This window comes from Lissotriton vulgaris, chromosome 7, assembly GCF_964263255.1.
Source record: "Lissotriton vulgaris chromosome 7, aLisVul1.2, whole genome shotgun sequence".
Taxonomy (NCBI): domain Eukaryota; kingdom Metazoa; phylum Chordata; class Amphibia; order Caudata; family Salamandridae; genus Lissotriton; species Lissotriton vulgaris.
In genome coordinates, this window is record NC_141695.1 from 629,212,018 (window position 1) to 629,237,980 (window position 25,963).

The 25,963-nt window shown below is 43.8% G+C and overlaps 1 protein-coding gene across 1 annotated transcript in view; it reads right to left on the reverse strand.

Moving 5' to 3' along the window:
• SLC38A12 (solute carrier family 38 member 12) overlaps positions 1 to 25,963 on the reverse strand; it is a 610,496-nt gene that overhangs the window by 553,251 nt on the left and 31,282 nt on the right. The window contains exon 2 of the mRNA XM_086930806.1: positions 11,160 to 11,262. Within this exon, the coding sequence (XP_086786932.1) occupies positions 11,160 to 11,216 (57 nt within the window). The 5' untranslated portion in view covers positions 11,217 to 11,262. The remainder of the gene's footprint in view (positions 1 to 11,159; positions 11,263 to 25,963) is intronic.

Sequence of the window (25,963 nt, forward strand, 5' to 3'; positions counted from 1 at the left end):
TGCTCCTTACTGCCCACTCCCAATATGGCAGAACCCTCTATTGGCATCCAAAGCTCCCTAGCCCAACCCAGAGGTGTGCCTCTCAAGGGAACTATCAATTTAGAAATATACTTGAGCAAGATATTTTTCATATGAGTCTGCAGGCATGTAGATTTCAAGCGAACATACAACAATACCTACTAATCAAAAATGAACAATAAAACACACAATAATATGATTTTTTATTTTGATACAATATTAGAAAAAGCACTAAAGTAGAAAAGATGTGAAAGGTTTGTTAAACAGTGGTTTAAAAAAACTGTCCGCAACAATAATTTAATACAGCAAAACAGCACATGATGAAGCCATTTTAGTGAGCATACAACAGAAAAGACATTATCTCCAATTCGCAATGATTTTCGTTATATGCAGCTAAAGACAAGAAGCCATCATTACTCATTCCGTATTCAAACACGAACATCAATCATATTGTGGAAGGCTTGAAGATATATTGAGTACTCACGTTTCAGCAATAGTGCCTTATCAGGAAGCCGCCACACCAATATCCGAAACAGTATGGAAACTACCTTTCCAGGAAGACTTATGCTGATTAAAGGGACCCAATGCTTTTGAAGGGCCGACTTTGGATAAAAAACCAGGACAAGTTTGCTGGTTTAACAATGCAGAAAGTAGCACGAATGTTGGCAATAGTCCTAAGGTAGGTGTATCAACGCTGTGTGTGGCATGCAATGCTGATGACACAGCTAGGTGGACGCTGCCATAAGGGGATGATGCGATATCACGTGGTCACCAGGGGACAGAGTAAAGCAAAAGAGCTGATAGGCAGGATCTGGTTGTCTCGTTTGTGTTAGATGGCAGTCAAATGGGGGCAAAGTCACTCTGGTTGATATGGACCCAATATGATGACAGCAAACAAGGACTAGTGCGCCCGATTCGAACTGTCCGCCGGCCACAATGTGGCCACGCTTGAGAATGGCATGGCCTTGCTGTATGTTCTAAATAACTACGGCGGGATCTCAAGGGGACTACACGCCCCTGGAAAACCAGTTTGACAACTGGCATCCCCATCCCTGTAACTAGTGTCAGCCTGTCAACCTAAACAATAGTGCAACCGCTCTCCCAAGTGTTCCACATTTTCCCTTCAAAGGCGGCCTCGACTTTGAAGCTCATCTTTTGGGTTAACACCAGTGTGGCTTCCTGCCTGGGGAAGGTAACACCTCCTCCATTGGCAGGCCTTTATTGTTATCTATCCTGGGAATCATCTCACTAGGTGGACAGAAAGCTGTCTGCAGGACAGACCTCGAGTACAACAGTAAACTGACACTGGAAACCTGGGGCAACTAAACTGGCAACTTTTAAGGTGCAATTTGCCCACCAGTGACATTAAATTTGATTCAACCATTACATTTGATTTAATTCACTGATTTTGATACCTTACAGTACCAACTTTAGTAGTTCCATTCAGAAGTTAATAGGGCTGTAACTCTGTACTTGTCAACAGAGCTACTAGACTTCCCACAGTAAAAAACAATTTTTGTTTTTTACTTTTGGAACATGTAAAAGTACACGTCTTACTGTTTAACATATAGCACCCACCCTTAGGGCTCATGAGGCCTACCTCAGGGGTGACTTACATATCTTAACAAGCATTGGCATAGCCAATATTTCTCGCCTTTGGGACCTTATAAGTGTTTAGCCAGAGCTTTTGGCTTTGGCAAAATTTGTATGCTATGTTACCCGAGCAGACAGATATGCCCAAGTAGAAAATAGAGCGTTTGGGGTACCACACGATTGAAGATCTTGGCCGTGTGGATTAAAACGATACACAGAGCGTAATGTTTTAATAAAATGTGAGGTCTTTTCAATATATCAACTTTAGAAGGCTGAGGTATTGAGATGGAGCTAAGAGCAATGTACACAAAGTTTGGCTGTAGCAAAGTACTGTATTTTCCTTGTGTAGTTTTTTATATTTATAATAACCTACCTCTCAAGGCAAGATAAACTTTATTCGGCCAGAAGACATAAAAGCACACACAAAAAGATCACATATTTATAAAAATAAGGTAAATAAAAACATCACTGAGCCAGATAAATTCATGGATATTCAGGACAATTCATAACATTTCATGAGATTAAAAAGCTTTGTCGATAACCGATTCATACAAAATCTTTTAAGGTTCATAATCCCTCCTTAATGTGAAATGCTGATTTTATAAAAAAAATTGAGTACTGCCTGCATAAACAGTAGGTCTTTGTTTTGTCTCACATTGGTCTTCCGGAAAACGGGTGCCACGAAACAAAGTCTTGGCTCCTGGTACAAGTGGCAAAACAAAAATAAGTGGCTGATAAAGTTGAGCTATTGTCGCACCTGCAGGAGGGCAGGTCTTGAGGCCACACGCCTGTTGCGGGAGAGACGAATTTAAAGTGAAAAGTGCGTAGTCCAAAAAGGGTAAGCCAGTAACGATAAGTAGGGGATAACATCCATCCCAGGTAAGGCTCAAGGCCAGAGGTTGTGGTTACTTGAGCATAATTTACAATACTTTGCATTTGGGCTGCATCCAAGTGGTTATTTATGCAGTGCTCAAGGAAACCTACATTTCATATACCCAGCACCTGTGTGCATTGTGTTTTAACATATTGCTTTTTGCATATTGCGAATGCACGCTGCCTTTTGGCTCCACCTAAAAAGGAACCTGCATGTAGCACAAAAAATATACAAGAAACACATTGCTTTTTACTGGAATATATTGTGGGCTATTGGGAAATAAATGCTACTCTGCACTTCAATATATCTTATCAAAAGAAACGGCCTCCAGCTGTTCCTCAATAGATTGGCATGCTCCACTTATTGGAGCACTTTTTTTAAGAAACTAAATAAAATACCATAGTAATACTTATAAAAACGAAATTAAATACGGAAGTATGTTTTATTAAACAAACTAAAAAACAGTTGTATAGTTAAGTGGAATGTTACCAAAGCCATTCCACAAAAAAGATGCATTTGAAAAAACATGCAAACATCAACAAAGGACAAGGTAGTGTGGCATTTTTCACTTAAGATTTGCTACGGAGGCCTGCCACGACCCATGCGCCACGGGGAATTCCCCATCCCAAACACTACCGACTTATAGCGGCAGATGTTCCTCCTGACCTAAGCAAATCAGCCGGAACCAGTGGTTCAAGTGGGGGCATAATGTAGGGGAACTGTGGGGGTAGAATCGGAAGGACAGGAATAACTTGAGGATTGGGTCAGTGGGCAGAGTCAGGTGTAGCCAGAAAGAGCAAAACATCCCAATTTTTAGGGCTCGGCCTACGTCCCACGAAGTGGGCGTGGCCTAAGAGTCCTTTTCTGAGGGCTTCGAAAATCGTACCTACCGAATTCCAGAAAGCTCGTGATTTTTGCTGTTTTTTTTTGCCAGCTGCATGGCAATTGGCCCTCGCCTGCGTGTGTTTTTACAAGAGAGCACGCAATAGGCCATAGGCGTTAGAGTTGCTCCGCCTAGTGCATATTCCGTGCGGACACGCGCAGCAGTAGGGCATATTTCTTCAATTACCAGCTGTCAGGGACCGCGGTAATTGAAGACAGATGCTGGGCGCGCGTGCACCACTCTCTAGTTTGTTTTATTTCAGCTGTGTGTGCGCATGCTGGCTCCCGGACAAATCTTGTTTGTGTAGTGGAAAGCTGAGCACGATGACTGCGCGGCCACCCCCGTTGCACTCGCCCCAGGCCCCCCTTGCCTACGTAACATTTTTTTATTGTGCTGGAGAGTGTAATTTATTGCAGTATTTTACCCCTACTTGTACTTTGTAATCTTGGCAACCGCCACACATCCCCTTTTCCTCCTGTACTGCACCGATTGCTACATCTATATTTTTGCTGTCCACTCTTATCACTTTTCCCATGCGTCGTAGCGTTCCTTTCGTAATTTGTTAATTTGCAATGTTCCCATGTATCAGCTCTGGTCCTATTGTGAAGCGCTCAGACGCCTTCCGGTCAAGTCCGCGCAATGCCTTTTCCTCCTGTACTGTAATATAAAACGCGGCAGCAGCTTTGAAACTTATTACATTTTCATGTAACGCCTGCAAGCTCGGCTGAAAGCAATGGGCAGGATGTACCACTCAGTACGAGAAACGGCTGCAAGGTCGGCTGAAAGCTGTGGGCAGGATGTACCAGTCAGTACGAGAAAAATTATTTGAATGGAACATTGTCATCTAGTGTCTTAGAAAACAAAGTTATGATATCGAAGAGTTAGTTGTAAGAACTTAACACCCCTGTCCTTTTCAATATATGGTACAGAGGTTTGCAAGAGCGCTCTGACCCCTTTCGGCTGTTTATCAGCGTTCCTTTCGTAATTTGTTAACTTGCAATGTTCCCATGTATCAGCTCTGCTCCTATTGTGAAGCGCTCGGACGCCTTCAGGTCAAGTCCGCGCAATCCCTTTTCCTTCTGTCCTGTACTGATTGCTACCTCTATATTTTCGCTGTCCACTCATCAATTTTCCCATGCGTCCTAGCGTTCCTTTTGTAATTTGTTCACTTGCAATATTCCCATGTATCAGCTCTGCTCCTATTGTGAAGCGCTCTGACGCTTTCCGGTCAAGTCAGCGCAATCTAAAACCCATTTTGTATTCTAGCTCCCCCACGTTCGTTATTCCTGGGTCTGAGAAGTAATAATCTGAAAGCCACATACAGCTAAATTGTCAAACTGATAGTACTAGAAAACTCTTCCCTTTCCTAATTGCAAAATGAGTGTCAGTGCAGAGTGCGTGTAGAGTGAGTGCAGGTGCAGAGTGAGTGCAGGTGCAGAGTGAGTGCAGGTGCAGAGTGAGTGCAGGTGCAGAGTAAGTGCAGGTGCAGAGTGAGTGCAGAGTGAGTGTGACTGCAGAGTGACTGCAGAGTGAGTGTGATTGGAAAGTGAGTGTAGAGTGAGTGCAGGTGCAGTGTGACTGCAGCGTGAGCATGACTGCAGAGTGACTGCAGAGTGAGTGTGACTGCAGAGTGCCTGCAGAGTGAGTGGGACTGGAGAGTGGCTGCAGAGTGAGTGCGACTGGAGAGTGGCTGCAGAGTGAGTGTGACTGCAGAGTAACGGTGACTGCAGAGTGACAGTGACTGCAGTGTGTGAGTGTACAGGGTGAACAGTGTGTAAGTGTGCAAGGTGCACATTGTGTGAGTGTGCAGGATGAACAGTATGTGACTATGCAGGGTGAACAGTGTGAGTGTGCAGGGAGAGTAGTGTATGAGTGTGTAGGGGCACTGTGTGAGTGTGCAGGAGACGAACACTCAAACTAAGTCCACCACACACATACATAAGACCACACACAAAACATCACACCACACACACACATACACCACACATACATACCACACTCACACACACCACACACACACACACACCAGCCTCTCACCATCACACACTCACCACCACACACTCACCACCACACACTCACCACTACACACACAACCACACACCACCAGCCGTCAGTGCACGCTTTCACCAGGCGCAAACACCACCAGCCATCAATGTACGCTTTCATCAAGCACAAACACCACCAGGCGTCAGTGCAGTGCAGGCTTCCACCAAACACACACATACACACACCACCAGCCGTCAGTGCACACTTTCACTAGGCGCACTCGCCACCAGCTGTCAGTGCACCCTTTCACCAAGTACACACACCACCAGCCATCCGTGCACACATCAATTGTTAACGCATCCACAATTAACTATTGTAGCAATCGCAATATGGTGCCCTTTACTTTTAAACATATTCATCTAAAGCGCAGCATGCCACCATTCCAACTATTCCAATCCAACACACATTTCCACTACACACCACATGCATACACTCCATAACATATGGCTAAAAGACATTGCCATTTACAATTCCATTAGCTCTAACTCAAACAAATCCGAGACCTATTGCATTTCTAATGCTTATTAGTATTTGTATGGCATTTCACTGACCAGTTACAGCTTATTACGTTATTTAATTCAACCAATGGGATACACGTTTATTTAAGGTTTAATATGAGTTATTGAAATGAAAAATATATTCACAAAGTGGGATATGTTTCCAATCACAGAATGTCCCAAATACGCTTAAAAGTGGAATCGCAAGCCACGCAGTTTCTGTCATTAGCACTTCTCCACCCTTTTTCCACAACAGCAGTTCAAAAATGAACGGCAACATATCCTAGTTTGCAAATGTTTTCCACATAATTCTGGCTCTGTCATATTTGCCACCTACTAAATCATCTGATGCATAATCAGACGATTTTAATTAAAAACTGTTTGCCGCTAAAACAGATTAAAAGTTACAAAAACATTTGCATTGTGCTGCTGTGAAATGGAGGGCCCTGTGCAAAGGTTGACTGGTCACCTTTCTCACTGCTGCATATGCATATTACACTGGTACTAATGAGGCAAAATCTTTGCAAAGACTGTTAATATGTGTAAAAATGTCAGAATTATAAAGTATCAGAAAATGTACTGCATAACGTTGGAGCCTTTTTTGCTGCAAAATGTAGTCAACATGTGACATAATTTTGTCCTCCATTGCTGCATAATTCTAGTTGGCCCAAAGCAGGCACCACATGTTAAAAGGGCTTGTGCATGAAGCAGAGAGACTGTAAAGTTTGCGAGCTTAGTTTGGTGCGGTTGCAAACACTGCAGTGCTGGTCCCTGGTGAGTTGTACTACTACTTCTGAAGCAATTCTAATGGAGGTATCAATAGGTGAGGCGGACTGGCCTCAAGGGTCCTGTGACCCCAGTGACTGAGTCCCTTTTGCTATAGGGTATGCTGCTTCATAGGCCTTTCCGCAAGACTGAACATGAACTTCAGTATGGATTGTGGTGGACAGGCCTTCAAGGTAAACCCCTACTTGCCACCGCTAGGCTCTACCCTCTGGTGATAAAACACCAGCGTTTCTAAATTCTAGCTGGGCTTTTTAAGGTCTAACATGAAAATGTGGTCCCTCAGGAGAGTTGGCTGGTGGACTTGACTTGAATGCTGAACCTGATAACCCAGTTCCAAATTCGGCAGCTCTGGCCATAGTGCCACATCCTCTCCCCCACAGAACACCATACTGCCTCGCTGAGAGAAACCCGCATTGCCTTCAGCTACAACCCAATTGTGCCCAGATATAAACACCTGGATGCGACAATTCAAAATATGCACTAGACAAGAGTAATATGCTGCCTGAAAAGAAAAAAATGATAACATCCTGGAAAAGCAAACATTTATAGGGAATACAAGATTAAGTAAAGCATGTGAAATGTAACCAGGAACAACCTTATCGATTTTAAACACTCATTATTCAGAAATCAAGGAGTGTTTTTGACTGAAAAGTTAGGGACATAACTACGGGCTCGGAAGTTCCAATGTCAATTGCGTCTATCCTTACAAAACTTAAGCAGTATTGTTTAAAAGGACCACATTCCTGAACACAGCAGCAATATACATTTTAAAAACTAAAATAAGTATAACAACTGATAAGGATCACATTAAACTTTTTCCACTCCACGCATCAACCAGGAATTGCAGTACCTCCATGAATATAGCACTTCCCCACCTGGGGAAAGCACTGCTGTTCAAAGAAAGACGAGAAAACGATAGTAGAGCTTTACTGACAAACACAATAAAGTGGCGCTAATGTGTTTGGATGTGAAAAGCCTATCTGGCAACTTTGCGACAACTCAGTCTTGCTTTATTTAGTTCTTTTTTATATTTTGAACCTTTTTTCCCTCTTTGTCCCAAGGCTGAACTTTGGAACAGAAAAATGTCAGAAAAAGACGACATTCCCAGCAAAAGCATTTCTTTCTCTTTTGGATCCATTTCACAGGAAACAAATGAAAAGAGAGGGTAAGAGCCATTTCTTGAACTCATGCTTTTATTCAGCAAGTGTGGAGGAGCAAGACAAAAACAGAAAGAGAGGGAATAAGAGAAAGCTGACAACGATAGAGCAGGAGAAGTGGACATGGTCTCTTCTTTCTTGCCCACAAAAGACAATGACAGTCATTTTCCTCCTCTGCTCACCCAGCCCATCCCAGAACCACCGAACCTTATCTATAGGTCTTGGCTATTTCTGCCGTCACATTTTGGGACACATTTTTAAAATAAAATAGAAGGGGAACAGGTTCTATTAAATTGAAAAAGTAGGGGAACACCGTGAGCTGATGATCCCACTCACTTAGACCACTAGGTCACACCAGGGTAGATGCCATAGCTCATCTTGTGTTTCAGATGACAGTTTTGTACAGCTTTATAAGGGCCCTGTGTTGTGATCAATATTTAATGCAATAAGGAAAGCACCACCACTTAAGGGGAGATCGTATACATGACGTACCGGCTGAAGACACAATATCAACTTGCTGGGTTGTTTTCCTCAGCTTCTTCTGAGGGATCATACTGAAGGCTTTGCGCATGGAGCTGCAGGGGAGGTCTGAGGCCTGTTCTCAGTGCCTGACATTCTGTGCTCCGTGGTCAGCTGTAGGTGCGGCATGCATGGTCTTGGGATAGAGCCCAACAATAGGTGCTCTGCCATCGCTGCCTCGTAGGTTTAGGTGTCTACAGCGTGAGGTGCCTCAGAATACAGAGGTCAGGGAGGAGACTGCAGGGATTCCCACAGCCTAAGCCAGAAAATGGAGTAAAAAATATACCATGCACTCAAAGGCACGATATTATTCCTTCCAAATATATGCTTGAACAGCATGTCAACTACATCAGACTAATGAGCCCCAGACAAGGTAAAGTGCTTCAATACATTTTAACATTTCAGAGAGCTATCAAGAGTCTTCTTGATGGCTAGTGGACTCACACGTGGTGGGCCAAGCAGGCGTTTTTAGTTCCCCTAGAGATTTTGTGATTGCCCCCTCTTGTGTCTAGTGGAACATATTTTGTTATCTACAACTTGACCAACAAGTATTCCGTGGTTCAGGTGATTTGTTTCAGTTGATCAGCTCCCTGCTGTATCATTTTTGATTTTCTGTATAATTTTTTTATTATTCACTTGAAGCTTAGCTATGTTTTCTCAGTGAGGAGCAAGGCACGCTTTACATAGACCTACATATATAAATCACAGACGCTTTTCCAGTAAAGTGGTATTCAGTTGGTATGTGTTGAATACTCTGGATGGAATGGGCTGTAGAAACAGATTGTGGAGCAGGGTGGTAAAAGTGATGTAGAAGATTTCAGAGGTGAATTCAAATAAGCAAAACTTCTGTTGTTACACCATCCCGTTAACAGTTACTATTTAGAGTGAATAGCCAGCTTTGAAAGTTGGGTCACTTACTGATTGTTCAAAGTACAGTGCCTTCTTGTTTTCTAACAAATCTGGCAAAGACTTGGAGTCAAGCATCTTGACAAACCGGTTAAAATCACTGCTATCCAGAACTTTCATGGCTTTAACCTACATGTGGACGACCAGCTCAATGAGTTTATCCAGAAATATGGGGTTATACGTGGGAGGCATATAAGGGAGTGATCAATCAACAATGAAAATGGGCTACTAAGATTGACTGTACAGAAGGCAACTATGCATTGAGCAATCTATATACTAGGAGTAGAAATTCTGTGCAAGTTAGCTTTGCCCCCAAATTTCTTTACTGTAGATTTTGAACTCCGGGAGTAAAGGATCATCAAAACTAAAAGGACTCCAGGCCATGTTTCGATAAGGCACACTTTGCTGCAGTTGATAATGTATAAAAGACCAGAAGGGACCTGTAGTTATCTGAGGGAGCTAATGATCAATGAAGGAACTGGCAAGAGTGAGACCTTGGCTGGCAATGTACCAGTTCTTTTGAAGGGCCAGGGCGGTTATATGGATGACAAAAAAAAGGTGTGAAGAGCATGCCTTGTCAGAGTCTGCCAAGAAGGTAGTTTGAGCTGGCAGTGCCTTTATTAGGTAGTATGGAGAATACTTTAATATTAGGAGCTCAGTGTTCTTTAGTTTTTATGAGCAACTGATAGAGGGGCTGTGATGTGTCTTGGATGAAATTCATCCTGACATAGTTGCAGGTTCAGGAAATACAGTTGCGCATGTTTAACTCGTTTGAGGCTGTAGTTGTACTCTTTATCGTGAAAAGGATTTTTGTTGTTGGACTGATTATTCTGTAGGTGTATATGATAAATGTAGAAATCCAATTGGTGTGGAAAATGTCTTCTGTATCGAGCAGAAGGCCTTCTTGAATTTTCAAGCTTTCTCGAAGCTTTTGGGACACCTCTGGCACTATCTCTGTGTTACGCATGAAGAAAATAATGCACAACTTGATGCTACCCCTATAAGAAATGTGCAAACATCTGGAATCACATATCTGAAAAACTATTCCAAATGTACAGCCTTTCTCTTTTCATTCATAAAATTTGTAGTTTTAGGATACTCAAGTGATCATTTCCTTAAGCCTTTCCTTCAAAATTAAATTAATGTGACCCCTGATTGTTTCATCATGAGTAATAATGTTAACAAGAGATATGGATGAGCAAGACCTTTGCAAGACTATGAGGGCTTGTGAACCAGGTAGGGTTTTGCCAGGGTGTGGTTATCAGATTGAAAGGGGGAGACACATGTCAGGTCTTAGTGGCAAGAGTTGTAGAGGGCCGGAATCTAGATGCGGTTGAATGCAGATATTGACAACATAATTTATGGCTATTAATATGTTAATTTTGGGCATCGTTTTCTACATCATGTCTACAACCACATTTGGCAACATACAGGTAGCATTATGCACACATTAAATGTAACCTTTCTGTAGGGCAGCAGCAAGGACACAATATGTCTTGGAACAAAGAAGTGCAATCTAGCCACCCAGTATCTCTAGAACAACATCACTGTCTCTATCCGAACCATGCAAATCCTGCTCTAATTTAGGAATGAGCTGACGATACAACTCTTTAAAGAGACCTATACCACAATGTACTAGCAGTCCACTTCTGCTTTCAATGCCCAGCTACTCCTGCAATCATTGTTGACAGTGTATTTACCATAGGCCCTGAAGTGATTTGTTGCCTTATGGCAAGATTGACACTATCCAGATACCAACACTCATTAAGATACGTAATTTGCACCAAAGTTAAATTTGTTAATATGAAGAATTACATTATTTTAAATAGTAATACATAATTTAGGAAAAAAGAAGCATGGTTTTAGAAGCTACTACTTACATATGGGGAGTAAAGTTCACCCGTCTCGGTGATGTCACCTGCCATGTTTGCTGGCATCCAGAGGATGAAGAACAGAGAAGACCTGAACCTCTGACCTCCACACCTACCATTGGGATAAAAGAAAGATTTTAAATGACTGATAAAAGCACCATGGGGAAAAATGTGATTAAGCATCAGGGACCTGATCATATCCTGTGCACAAACGCTTGCACAAAGCATGCAAACTTTATTTGGGACTACTTTTTGCACTGCAGAACAATGATGTGCAAAATGTACCCTCATAAACATATGCATATATACTGTGCAGCAAAAGTATCTTTTCATCTGCTATTTAAAGCTAAATGTAGGCTGTTTTAGCAGCTGATTGCTAAAGCAGTCACACTTCAGCATGCAAATTACATTTATGCACAATGATCAATTGGTTTAGGGCTATAACTTTTCTAAAATACCAAAATCTGCTTTAAAATGGTAACTGCAAAGACATTTTTTTAATAACGAAAATCTGCCTAAGCTCCACTGCCGTGACAAATTATGCTGCAATGCAGTGCAAAAAGGATATGCACATTCATTTAAATGTTATAAGCAAACGCTTAGGCACACAGTTAATCCTGTTCAGGCCCCCAGTCCTCTTTGCTCCTTCTCCGCACATGTATGTGGAATTCCTATAGCCCGACGCCCAGGACATATTGTTTGGGGTCAAGGGCAACATGTTTTCATGTATATTTTGTCCTTGGGACAAGTTGGTCCAACCCTCTACAGCACAAACCCTTTGGCTGCCACTTTGTAGTACAACATTATGGATCAGGGAAGGGCATGGTCTTCAATTAAGATAATATTTTTGCCCATATGTTAATGCTGTTCAAACTTGTATTTATGGTTTATTAATTGAAAGCCTTTATTATGAGGGCGAACGCTCTAAGTAAATCTTGTAAGCTCCGACTGCACTAATGACAGTGGTTCCAGTATAAAAATGTGTACACACATTTTCAAAGTTTAGCAATATGAGGCTATGTATAATGCTCCCAGAATGCTCTCTGATTTGATGCAAATATTTGAAGAAGCTTGAAAACAAGATTGGTGATTCTTTGCTATCAAAATAAAATGTTCATAAAAAAAAAGGAAAGCAGGAAAAGCATTTTTTTGCTGAACTACTGTAAAATTTCAGGTACCATTTCTTTGCAGCATCATTTAGTAACGTGTTGGTGCATGCTAGTATTGCCCAAAAATATTCATAATGGAAAATCAGTGTAACCAGTTTCAATAAGATTATGGTAAACAAAAATAAACAGAGGTTTGAGGCACACTAAACCCCTTGGAAACAAAAATAAACAAGCATTGGCAAAGCCAGTAGGGCTGAAATTGGTTTTCAGCTTTTTAGTTTTGTCAATGTGGGACTTGTTTTGGCATGGTTTTTGTAAAGCCTTATTGGTGTGGGATCTACGGGTCCCTAACCATTATAACAAAACATTGGCAAACTCAAACGTTATTTTTTGGTTTTAAAAAGCACACACTGTCACAGAAGTACTGGCACTGAACAAAACTACTTTGTGTGCAGATATGCTCCTTGTAAAAGACCAGAAGGCTGTTAAAAGAGAGACAGAGAGATCAAGAGAGAGAGAGATCAAGAGAGAGATCGAGAGAGAGAGAATTTTAATAAACGCAAAAGGTCACAGTCAACACCAAACCAAATTAGGGTCCCAATTATTAAACAAAGTTTCAAAAGTGTGCCCATGGTGTAGGTCTGTTCATTAAGTGCAGCTATATGGCTTTCGTGAATTCCCAAGAATTTACAGAAGTAGGACAAGAAATAGTACTCCTAAAAAATATTTGTGAACTGCATTTTAGCATGAGCAAATATGCATGTGTAGATTTGCTCATGCGAAAATCTGAGTGTTTGCAAGCTCACTTTCCCTTCAACCACATTTTTTCCAACTCTGGAAGAAGGTTTACGTCTGCCATGGTCTGAAGTAAATTTCCAATATTTCTTAGTATGGGAAAATATTAGAGAAGAGCTGTTGAAAACCCTTAAAACATGCAAGTTAGTAGGTTTCCACAGACTCAAAAGGGACATTACCCTGGAACTATTGCCTACCTCTACCTTCAGGCCCAGTATGTAGGTCTGCAGAAATATGGTAACATAAGAGGATTGCAAGCATTCAAACACTACTGTGCTATGAGCCCTGGCATAAAAAGAGAGGCTATATCAGAGCTCATATATAAAGATAATGCTGCCATAGTTTGTCGCTGCACTACATGGCACTAGTGGATTTTGTTTCAGGACAAGTAGATTTATGAAGCAACCTGCCCATGAACAAGTAGATATTTTATTAAATTCCACACCCCTGTCTGCAGTAGCATCAACAATTTACAAAAATTAAAATATCATATTTTATTTGAGTGTGACCCATAGGTCGTAGATTTTTATTTGGGTAATGAAAGAGTAGGATAGTAACATGTTCTTTTTGGACACAATAAGTGCTAAATATGTTTCTTAACCTAATTCGCTGAGGACTACAGTAAATGTATTTGTAAATGTATTTGAGCTTATATAGCGCACAGCTACCCACAAAGGGTTTCCCGGCGCTTGCTTAGGGAACCCGTCCTGGTATTCCCCTGTGAGATAACCCCAGCAGGGTATCCACAAGGTGAAAGCCAGGCATCCCGCCGCGAGGGGCCGTTGTGGAGATTAAGCAAGCTATTGCCCAGAGTCGCAGAGTGTGAACCCGTGAGTTGAGAAGGCACCGGAGCGAGAATTATCGAGTCCGTGGAATTTTTGAGCCCAAGACCCGCCGAGGCGGGGAATTGAACCCTGGTCCAGGGCCGATCTCAGCTTCCGGGTCTGCCGCCTCTAACCCCTGAGCCACACTTCCCCACCTCCAGTAATAGATAACTCAAAGCTAGGATCCTGGCAACCTTACTCACCAACAAAACAGTTTTCAATAGATTCCACCAGAATATGATATTGTCACCACTTTATCTTCATTGATGGCCAATAGCCCAATACATCTCCTTGCAAGCCTTTCATATATAAGAGTTTGGGTGTTACAGTATAACTTTTGGGCCAAAACCGCTACATCACCAAGGAGTCAATTATGGTTTAAGCCCTTCTTCCCATTCTTTTAGGTCAGCAACACTTATTACCAATTCTTTAAAATACACCTGTAGTGAGATTCAGCTCCATCCAGTGGAGTATTGCTCTCTCGCCTTATGCTGCTGGCTATTTTGTTAATCATTATTCCCTCAGGAAAATGCTTCCATTTGAATGCTTCAGGACTATTTTACCTCTTAAAAGTATACAACAATCACATGGTTTATCACATTCAATTATTTATCTCATACACATTCTAATACAATAAGGTTCAGCAGCGGCAAAGCCAATAGGGTTTGCTTTAAACAGCATTTTTTGCGTGGAGTGCATGTAAGCAGCATTTGTTAATGCTTATCATTACATGTCTTAGGGCATTAAAGCCACCTATTGGTTTGCCAATTCTTCTGGTTTTGTGGCAATTCTGCAACCTGCACTCTGCAGTCAATTGTGTGTTTCAGCTAATTATCTTCTACATATATGACAGCTCTGCATTCGAGGAGTTCTCTTCACAGCTAGCATAAGCAGATCAAGTATTAACAGCCGAGGGCCTAGGTACGGAAACATCATCTGCCTTGCTCTCCGTATGGGCCTCAGGGCACAAACAGAACACTGAACTGTGGGTAGTGATCAAGTAAGAGAGAGCTGTCTTTAGCAGTCTCCTCATATTGTAAGTGTGAATAGGAAATACATTCACCTGATGATAACCTAGACTAGTTTTGCTTACTGAATTAACTGGGGAGGGAAAGATATAAACTTGGCTGATTAGGAAAAGTAAAAGTTTTGTTTTCCTTAAATGCTATGAAAACAAAAACAACATTCACATCTTTATCATTGCTGACAAGTTGTTCATAATGTGCAACTGTTTGAAAGCGTCCTGCCTTTTCAGTTTACATCATCTTGTATTCTGGATACTGAAATTTCACTATGGCCCTCAAAAGTATGGACATCTAAAGCCCAGTATTTGAAGTGCTGCTTACAAAAACTGAACTAGTTAATGGTGTTGTTGGACATGGACCCACTTGGTATCTTGGCTGTGACTGCATGGCCCTGTATTGTTGTGATAGTAGCTGTGTCAGGAAATAGCCCTGCAAAAAGAACAATTGATGGACAGAATGCTGACCAATGTCGCTCCAGTACAGAGATCTGGGCATAAATCCATATTTTTTTTTGCTCCCTAAACCATTCCAGTTTATACAGCCATATGAAAAGCAGTCTTGACCCTGCTCGCCATGGGAACACTCCAGCCCTTACTGCCGGGCCAGGTCCTCCCTGGAACGGAAACAAGCATCCTGGGACTGGTTTCGAGGTAATCTCCACTCATCATCCAGGCTAGCTTGACTCCATGGCAAGGAGAGCATGGGACCCACGTCTGGGCAACCTGTCATACTCGGGGAAATGCAAAAAGAACAATTGATGGACAGCATGTTGAACAATGTCAAACATTCATCCAGTACAGAGTTCTGGGCCTAATTCAGTCGTTTTTTTGCTAAACTTTACCACGGTCGGCCCGAAATACCTCTGCTAGGTTTTTCTCTTAATTTTACAAATCTTTATTTAGCGCATTTCTCCCCCCTACTCATCACTGTCAATGCCTCCCTCACTCAAGTCACCTTACAAGAGGTTCTCAAGCAGATTTGATCCTTCGACTCCTAAAATAACCTAAACTAGACTCCAATGACCTAACAAATACTGGTCCATCACTCACCTACAATTCATCAGCAAGATCATTGATAAAATAGTTTATGTTCAACTCTAAGATCACACTGCTGCAAACCATGTCCTGCACGACTACCAGTGTGGCTTTAGATCATGGTCAGGGCTTGCAAAATCATACAAATGTTACTAGACCTGCAGGCCAGGTAACCTGAATAATCTACTAGACCTTACTGTAATGTACTTGACCCATAAACTGGTTTCCAATTGTGTGATCATTGGCAAATATTTTCTTTTAAACAGTCTCCTGTTTCGTCATTCTCACAGATGAGCCAACTTCAAATATATGAGTTGAGCATTTATGATGTACAAAACAAAACTCTTTTGTTTGGATTTCTGTGATCTATGACTTTTTTGTTCTCAATAAAGGTTTTTGAAAATAAAATAAAAAAATACTTGTTTGATTAGATTTTCTAAATATTTGCTCCATGTGCAATAAGAATCTAGCCCACATATAGGTTACACATGATCTCTGAAATGCTTCTAAGTTTACTAATAGCATTGCCGCAAGGGCAGGAGTGTTTCTCAGTAAATGTCTAAACACTTACTTTTAATAAATATATTAATAAAGCCTGATGTGATAGCGCACTGTCATTTACAGACAGTATATGTCCAAGAAATGGCCAAAAACCTTCCCATTACCTTGCAGTTCTACTGATAAAACTACATAGTGGGGCCTGACCAAGATGGTGGAGTGAGCAGACATGCTCCGTGATCTCTCCGCTCCGGCCCCACCACAAAGCCTCGTAATTGCAGTGCCCTGCAGCAATTAGGAGTGAAACCAACAGAGGCTTGGGTCTGGTTACTGCCTGGCCTAGACCACTCCAACTAAATGAACAACAAAAATGGCCAGGTTAATGAATTCAATCTATTACCACCACCCCTAGCCAAAAATCCTAGGCGGGCAAAAAAACAATTTGGGATCATTTTTTACTTATTTACAAGTATTTTTACAATCCAATATGTTCGAAAGCAAGACATCAAAAAGACATTATACACCATTGACACAAATACATATTACAAATAAATGCAAAAATGAAAAACATTCATATAGACACCATATAAACATAGGGGGTGCGGGGGGATGCCTCCAAATATCACATACATGGGGCACCAGTCCTACTATTGATATACATAAACAAGCGGCCAAGAAATAGTTTCAAAAAGGCCTGCCTGTCAACTACACTGGAAACTATTTTAAAGGGGTCTAATAGCAGGGAAAAATTAATTTAGACTGTATTCCTGCAACACCCATTGTAATTCTAGCACCAGCGTAGAGTCAACGCGTTTCGAACCCTTAGATGTTCAGGGGTTCTCCTCAGGACATGGACTGGAGATAGCCTACAACAGTAAAGATTGGTGTAAGTTGGGATTTATTAAATTATGCTCAAATGTACTCAGACTCAACCTACAATATCTAGAAATACCTGTGTATTTTCTTTTTAGTACTGCTTGTCTACCATTCGTGGTAGGCCGGAGGATATCTAAAACTAAATGTAGAATAAAGACACACATCAGTTCATGTAATTGTGGGCATTCCCTCTTATAATTCTTTATCAAGTCGAAAGTAGGCATGTACCTTGGACCCTCGTTTCTTTTTTGTGTGCCTGGACCCTTATTTTCTTTAGTAAGTCGCAATGTGGAGAACAGGGAGCGGAGCTGCGCTGTAAACGACAATGGCAGACTTGTGAGTTCAGGTTCATTCTGCATTACCAATCTTATGCAAATAGTGGGCAGAGAAAGATACCTCTGAACTTCTTATCACTGCTAGTTCAGATGCGACGTGGCTGCCTCAATTCCTGATGGACGTATCTTGTCCTTATTTGATTCTGCAGAAAACAATACGGACGCTAAGTTTCTGAAAAGATTTTCAATGCTGTTGCGGAGATTTTTAAACACATGAAAGGCAAAGGAGATACCTCTACACGTCTCATGGCCGCAAGTTTCTGTCCGACGTGGCTGCCGTCATGTTCAATGCGCGAATCCGTTTCCAATTGATTCTGAGAAGACAAGCGGGACGGGCTGTCAATTTATTTTCCGACAAAAGTATTGCCACACTGAATGCTAGGGCCGGGACGTACGCGCAAACTTACTTCAAACCGGCGGTCTCGGCTCCACACTTCCGGGTGTACTGGTGCTCGTTCCAGACGTTCGAGCAAGTAACGTAATTAACGTGAGTAAAGCAGCTTGGATTTAAATATACAGTTTTTCTTCCGCATGCACCGTGTGTTGCTAGGGCTCTCGGTACTTGAAGTCCGATCGTTCAAAAGGTGCACATCACGAACAATGTCATGCACATGCGGCACACCCTTTTTCTAATTCTTGCACACAGTATATTGCAGGGATCCACCTCTTATCGGCTTTATTGTAGTCCACATATTCAATGGGGTGACTACTGTAATTGGTATCCATGAATCACTATCGTAAGTTACTCAGATAATTCATTCAATCCGGTCATCGATGTGTCGAATTTCATAATAAGAGAAGCTTCTTTCTGTGAAAACAATGCATCGGGGTCCCCACCCGCGCCTGCAGGTACTTTGATAATTGCAAGGATCGTCCACTTGAAATCATTTGGACCATGATTCATCTGTATGAAGTGGGACACTAATCGAGCTGTTAGAACTTTGTTATTAATCCTTGAGCGGTGCTAGATGATTCGTTGACGCACTTCCTGCGTTGTTTTGCCAATATAAATCTTCAGGCATGGACACAGCAATGCATAGATTGCATATTTCGACTTACAGTTAGTGAATTGGTTGTGTCGCCCAAATTTTTTGCCATCAGTGAATAGTGTGCCTTCAATTGTCACATTGCATACTGAACACGTTCCGCATTTATGATGACCTTTTACCGGGCTCAGACCAAACAATGTGCTTTGGGTATCTTTTTTATTGATGGACGTGTAGAAGTAATCTGCTGTCCTATATTTCGATTCTTTTGAAGGGCAAAGAGTGGTTGGCCAATGCTCGGCAATGCATCTTGTATCAGGTGCCAGTGATTCCGTATAATTTTTTGAACTGGATGTGTATGGGGTCCAAACGTTGAGACGCACACAATCCGTTCTGTTGCCGATTTTTGCTTGTTCTGTAATAGATGTTCTCTTGGGGTCCATTGTGCTCTTTTTTTGGAATGTTTCACTAGTTTGCGGGGATATTCTCTCGATTTTCATTTTTGACTTAGAGCTTCACTGTGTATCTAGAAATCTTCAACCTTGGAGCAATTACGTCTCACCCATAGGAATTGTCCATAGGGGAGGTTGTTTTTGAGATTTCTCGGATGGTAACTTCGGAAGTGCAATGCATTATTTTTGTCTGTCTTTTTTGAGTACAGGGAAGACATCAGTTCCTCAGGCGTGTATTTCATTTCTACGTCCAAAAATGGAAGTGATTTACAATTGTGTGTTAAACTGAACTTTATGTCGGGACTGCGATTGTTCAGCCACTTGTGGAATTCTGTCAAAAGCAAAGTTGATCCCTCCCAGATGCACCACACGTCATCAATGTACCTTAGCCACAGTTTAATGTGCTGACTGTACGAGTTGTTGTTGTAAATATATTTTTGCTCATACTGGGCCATGTACAACACCGCCATCTCCGGCGCAAAGGGACAACTCATTGCGGTCCCCTTGACCTGAAGGAACAGCTCCTCCTCAAATATGAAGAAGTTTTGTGTCAATGCTAGTGATGCCAATCTCAGGATTAGGTCCGTCGGTACTCTATGAGGGCTAGGCCTCTTTTCCAAATAGATTTCAATGGCCTCTAGTCTGTCTTGTTGTGAAAGTTGGAGTATATAAGGATGAAACATCCATTGTCACTAAGATCTGTGTCTGGGGATCGAATTGGAAGCCTTCTACTTTGTTGATGAACTCCAATGTGTCTCGTAGATATGATGGTACTTCAGGTAAAAACGCTTTCAAGAAGACATCAACAAATTTGGACACCGGCTCAAGCACGGAATCACATCCCGAGACGATGGGCCGCCCGGGTGGTGTGGATGCGTCCTTATGAACCTTTGGCAAAAAGTACAAATGAAGATATTTTTTTACCAAGTATTCTGCTTCTTTTGGGCCAAGTATGCTGTTTCGATACCATTCCTGATTGTATACATGGCTTCTCCCTTCCGCTCTATATAGTTCTTTTGACCACAGCACCACTGCGGTCTGCAGGTCGAATCACTGCATCTTGCTGGTTCTTTAAGTCCTTGATTGCTTCCTTATGGCATTTGGATATATTAGATGGAACAAATGCTCGGTTTTTTTCCCAAGAGCGTTGAGAGATGACAGTACTGTGTGTTCGAAGGTGATAATATCTTTTGACATATTATGCTTGAGAAGACAAAAAGATGACTTATTTCTCAACCCAGAGGCCTCAGTCTGGATTTGGTCAGGTGAATCTTTGAAGAACCACCTCAGTCGGATCTTTCTGAAGAACTCAATCACTTCCATTTTGACTTTCGTGAAATCAATTGATGTTCCAGGAACAAATGATAGACCCAATTCCAGCACCTCCATCTCTGCTTTAGACAGCACCCGATTTGATAAATTGATAATGGGAGATTTATTTATGACTTGTAATGATGTTTGCGAGTTGTCATTTCCCATTGGGGTTTGAACCTGCTCCGTGGTTGTTGTTGGCCCGGTCCTAAAAAAGGCCTTTTTTGCGGATTCCTGTTGGAGGAGCCTTCACCTGGGTCCGAGTCTCCTGTGGACTCAGAGGACGATGTTTCTGAGAAAGTGAGAAATTTCTTCCTCGATCTCCCTTGGGATGCATTCAAAAACCTAGTGGAATCTGGTTGTGTGTAAAATGTGTCCTTCAAATAAGGGTACACTGTCTCAAGATTCAAACTTTTTTTGTCTTTCTCAAATTTATTAGTCTTGAAACGGATTGTGTGATCTTTAAATGTGGCAAGTTCCTTTTCAATTTTCTCCAACAATAGTTTGGCTTCCGAATCTGTATGATTGTCCTTAATTGCTTGTAGTTGTTCCTCAATCTCTTCTTCTTCTTTTTTGCACCCTCTCTGCGCTGTCTCGATGGTGTGGACCATCAAATATCTACTGCATTTAGTGCTAATGCAGCTGAAACCCTTTCTATATACCGGGTCGTCGGTGAAAATGATGGGCACGTTTTTTATCTGCAGGCCCCAAGGGATAGTACCTGCCTTCAAATTTGCAAGTAAAAAATGTCCGTGCAATTCTGTTCTAACGTGTTTCTTTTGCAATCTAATCAGTTTATCTGATATATTCTGCTGTTTCGCTGTACTACTCAAAGTGATAGATGAAAACAAGGTGGAGTCTGAGATGAGCTTTTGGATGTGATCCTCACTAAATGATAATGTGCCTTTTTCGGACATACTAAGTATCCAAAGGGTGGGGAGCCCACCCTGGACTCAATAAATGCCAGAGGAGATCAATGTCACTTCAAAATAATAGCCCTGCAGCAATAAGGGGCAGATCTACCGCCCAGCGGCTCCTGAACCCCGGAGATCTTACAATCGGCCAAGCGAGCTGCCCTGGTGAGCGGATTAGAGGTCCTACGGAAGCAGCCGGACCTGGTGACCGGCTGAGGTCTGCACGCCGCAGCCGAGTGCAGAGGAGGGGAGCGGATGCCAGTTGCTTGGGTGCGGCCTGCAGGGGGACGAGCGGCGCTCTGCTGGCAGCCGCACGCAAAGCATTATCCCAGGGAAACCGGCCTTGCCTGCCCGCACCCCTCCGAGCTCCGGCATCGGCACCAACGCGCAGAAAGGAAAACGCCTAGGCTGGCAAGCACACAGCGAGGCCACGCCCTCCCAGAGACAGCATAAGTGCTAAGGTACTACCAGGGCTCGAGTGCGAGAGACTTGGGCCACACAGGCTCATAAAGGGCGGAGTGAATGATACTGGGCACACTCCCTGAGACCCTGCGGGCCCCCGAGGACTGTGCGGTCACGGACTGTGGGCCCGACAAGGGGTCTGGACAGGTAGCAAAGGCACGGAGGTAAGAGGCCCCGGGACTCGCACTGCAAGGCAACCCGAGCACCCACAGAGGCGGGAACAGTCCACATATCTGGGGAGTACCTCAAGAGGGTCTGGACCAGGTGAGCCAGAGGAGGGCGGCTTGGGAGCATCATTAGCGCTAACTTGGACCCTGGATGAAGCGTGGGCCCAGACTGCGGGCCCGGATGAAGGCCGAGCAACGCCAAGAGGGAGGCCTTAGACAAAAAGTGGAGCTGGGCCTATCCAAGGCACAAGAGATTGAAGGGTGCGGCGCCCCGGCCAGAGAAGAAGAGCGGAGATGGGAGGCCCGAGGAACAACCCTGCGCCGCACCCCCAGGGTACTCTGCAGTTAAGACTTCAAGGCATGTGAGGCAGTATGCCGCTGTACTCCAGTGGCCCCCTATAGAGACGCATCGAGTGGCCCTGGTACTGGAGATCACGCCCTGGCCTGGGATTAAACTTCTGGACCTGCGACGTTTTGCCCCATGGGCCGGGACTTGGTGCTGGATTAAGCGGCCTGGAGGCGCAGCCTTAGTGGGACTCAAACATCCCAGGTGACGCACCTCTGGTATGACCCACAGAGCTGTGTTGTACAGAAAGGGCCGGCAGGTATCCCTGATTTTGCTGCCCTGCTCAGGGGGATCGGGACTACTTTGCCTCCTTTCAGCCAGCAGGCCCGCGCTCCACAGAGGATAATGGCGACGGCCTGGGTCAAAAAAGATCATAAGATAAACGACATGCTCACCAAGAACCCGATTCAAGACGGCCCAAGCCTCTCGATAGCTTCTTTACCCCCGTAGAGCAAGGACAACGGGGAGGCCCCTATTACTCGCTCTTACCTAGAGTCCATATTCACGTCGCTAAAAGAAGACCTGCAATCGATTAAAGGAGACTTGGTTTGAGAACTGCAAGGGGGTCAGAAAAGAGATCTCCGACATAGGAGATAGAGTAGACACACTGGAATCAAATGAGACCTCCAGAGACGAAGACCTAGATCAACTCAGACAAGAAATAATCTGGTTTTCGGAGAGGCAAATAGAGCTCCCAGCCCACACCGAGGACATGAAGAACAGGTCAAGGCGTAAAAACATACGGATTAGGAATGCCACAATGTCTGCCGAAGCAGGGAATGTGGAGGAATACGTTATGGCCCTCTTCGCACAGATCTTGGGCGACACATCAGAGTCAGATATTCATCTGGACAGAGTTCACGGAGTTGGGCCCCCTAGAACATCGAGTAGGACGCCCTCAGATATCCTGGCTTGTGTGCACACCTTCCCCCTGAACAAACACATTCTCCGGGCCATCTGGGGGAACTTGCTCCAGTTGTATCAAGATCTGTTGGCAATTACGCTGCAGAAGAGAAGAGTTTCGTCCAGTGACCACATTCCTTAGAAAGCACAATATCTCATACACTTAGGGCCATGCCTTCCGCTTGATCTTCACGTGGGTTGGAAAAACTCGCTAACTGCAGTCCTTCAGCACAGCCTGTACCCTCCTCCACATCAAGCAGCCGCAGGTACCAAGAGGAGGGGTTACTGAAGAAGTCATCAGATCCGGCCGCCAGGAGCGGGAAAGATGGAGGCAGCGAAGCAGGGGGGGGGGGCTCCTAAAGCCAGACCCTGAAGCGATGGCGCAGGAGAGAAAGGCTGTTCTGGAGAGCCTGGCGGGTGACCGAGTGCCCAGGTGAGCGGACTAAAATTGTACAATCCGCCTTGTCCACTGCCGGGGAACACATCAGATACTTATTAGGCCATGAGGGGAGGGATCATTAAGATGACTTCAGGCTATCAAGAACCCATTCGTGTGGTTTTCTCCTCAGAGGGTGGAGACCGCTCTGATGGGCCTCTCTACTCCAGAGACTTTGTTTATTATTCTGGGGTGTTGTCTTTTTTTGTTTCTAGTTTATACATGTTTACTTTAAATGTACCACTCTGCAGCACTGGTGAAGAGCTCAATAATGAGGGCGACATGGACACTGCCACATCACTTCCCACACCTCAGTCTTCTGTATCGCAACACAATACTGTTAGATAGGCGACAGGGCAGGTCACTACCTCATAGCATACCTGTATTCATCCGCCATGACTGCAGGTGACACCTTAAAGGTAATCCCCCTAGATGGGAAAGGCCTTAACAATCCAGTTAAGCGCAAAGCTGTCCTTTCTTATTTGGAGCACACAGGGGCAGACATCTGCCTCCTCCAGGAGACTCATCTCCTTGCGGGCGATTCTCAGCAGCATAAATCTAGATCCTTCCCACAGCAACTGTTCTCCTCATCAGGGCGTAAGGCGGCAGGGGTAGCTACCCTATTTTCCTGTTCTTTCCAAGGTTCACTTGGCCCTAAACTGATGGAACTTAAGGGCTGTCTTCTGGTCTACCAAATACAGTTAGGCTCACAGACACTAACCCTTTAGGCTTTAGTAGGAGCCCTGATTTCACAGGATAGACTAGTCCTGATAGAAGGTGACCTTAACATCGTTTTCGATGCACAGGTGTATCGCTCCATCCATAGGGAGGGGGGAACTGGCTCATTGACTGCAGACGGACTTCCTTGGTTCAGAAAAACTGGACTAATAGATCTGTGGAGAGCCTCTCACCCGAACACCCTGGACTACACATTTTATTCGCACGCTCATAAATCTATGCATGATTAGTTAATTTCCTGCGAACTCAAGACTTGCACCGACTCCTACGCATGGTCGAAATTGAGCCAAGAACCCTATCCGACCATCAGTGCTCATCAGTGCTGATACTGGAGATTCACAATCCCCAGCAAAGACATACTCAATGCCATTGTTGACTCAGGCAATCACTGCTGCAGAAACCAAAAGGTGGTCACGCGGCTCAAGAAGGCTATTGGTGACTACATGGCAGTTAATGACAAATCAGAAGTGCCTCTGCCCGTAATCTGGGATGCACTTAAGGCAGTTATCATATGCTCAGAACTATGCTCAGAACTAGACCAATGGAGACACTACCCGCGCTCTCAATTAGGTTGGGTTGCTGCCATAAAAATGACTACCTTGCCTCAGATTCTCTTTCTATTTCAGGCCCTACCACTAACCCCACCGACCGGTACGATTCCGACACTCCAGACTGCATTGAACCACTTCATATGGGCCGGTAAGAACCACTTCATATGGGCCGGTAAGCGTACCAGAATGAGTAGAGAACGGAGCTGGCTCCAGCCTGTGGAAGGTAGCCTGGGTGTGCCCTGTCTTCTGGGGTTTTACCAGGCTGCCCAGCTCCGCTATCTTACGGAGTGGTCCCAGGTTGAGCCAGAGAAGAACTGGTTGTTCATGGACAGAGCCCTGCCGGGAACCTCGCTGGCAAGTATCCCGTTCTTGCCATGAGCCCACCGAGCACCTAGTTTATACATCTCGACCATAACGCGTTCTCTATTAAAAGGTGTGGGATCGATGTGTCTGCAGACGGAGACTAACTACCCTGAACCAGATAGTGGACAACCCTGACTTTACGTCTGGGCTGTGACCATCATTTCAGATATGGCTGGAGGCACCCTAAAGGGTGATAGGACACTTTTTCGATATGGAAGGGATTCTCACTTTTGATGCACTACGGACTGCCTACGCATTCCAAAGACTGAACGCTATAGATATCTCCAAATCAAACATCGGTTAACCCGTCCAGGTGTCAGGAGCAGGGAGGCCACTGACACCTTACGAGAAATTACTCAAAGGTAAACAAACAGACAACCAACTTATTTCGGAGCTATACGTTCTGCTCCAGCTTAACCTGCTCAGAGACAAATTGCCTTCCCAGAAACCCTGGGAATCTGAAATAGGTCACCAACTCTCCTCGAAGAAATGACACAACATATACCATTGTGTCCGGCATACCACCTGCAATATAGCTAGCACTGAAATGGCTGTTCAACTTACCTCCTATTGGTACCTAAATCCGGTGAGTCTCCACTAGGGGAATCCGGCCCGTAGTGACAATTGCTGGCGACAATGTGGGGCAAAAGGCACTCTCCCACACATACTCTGGGACTGCCCCAGGGTC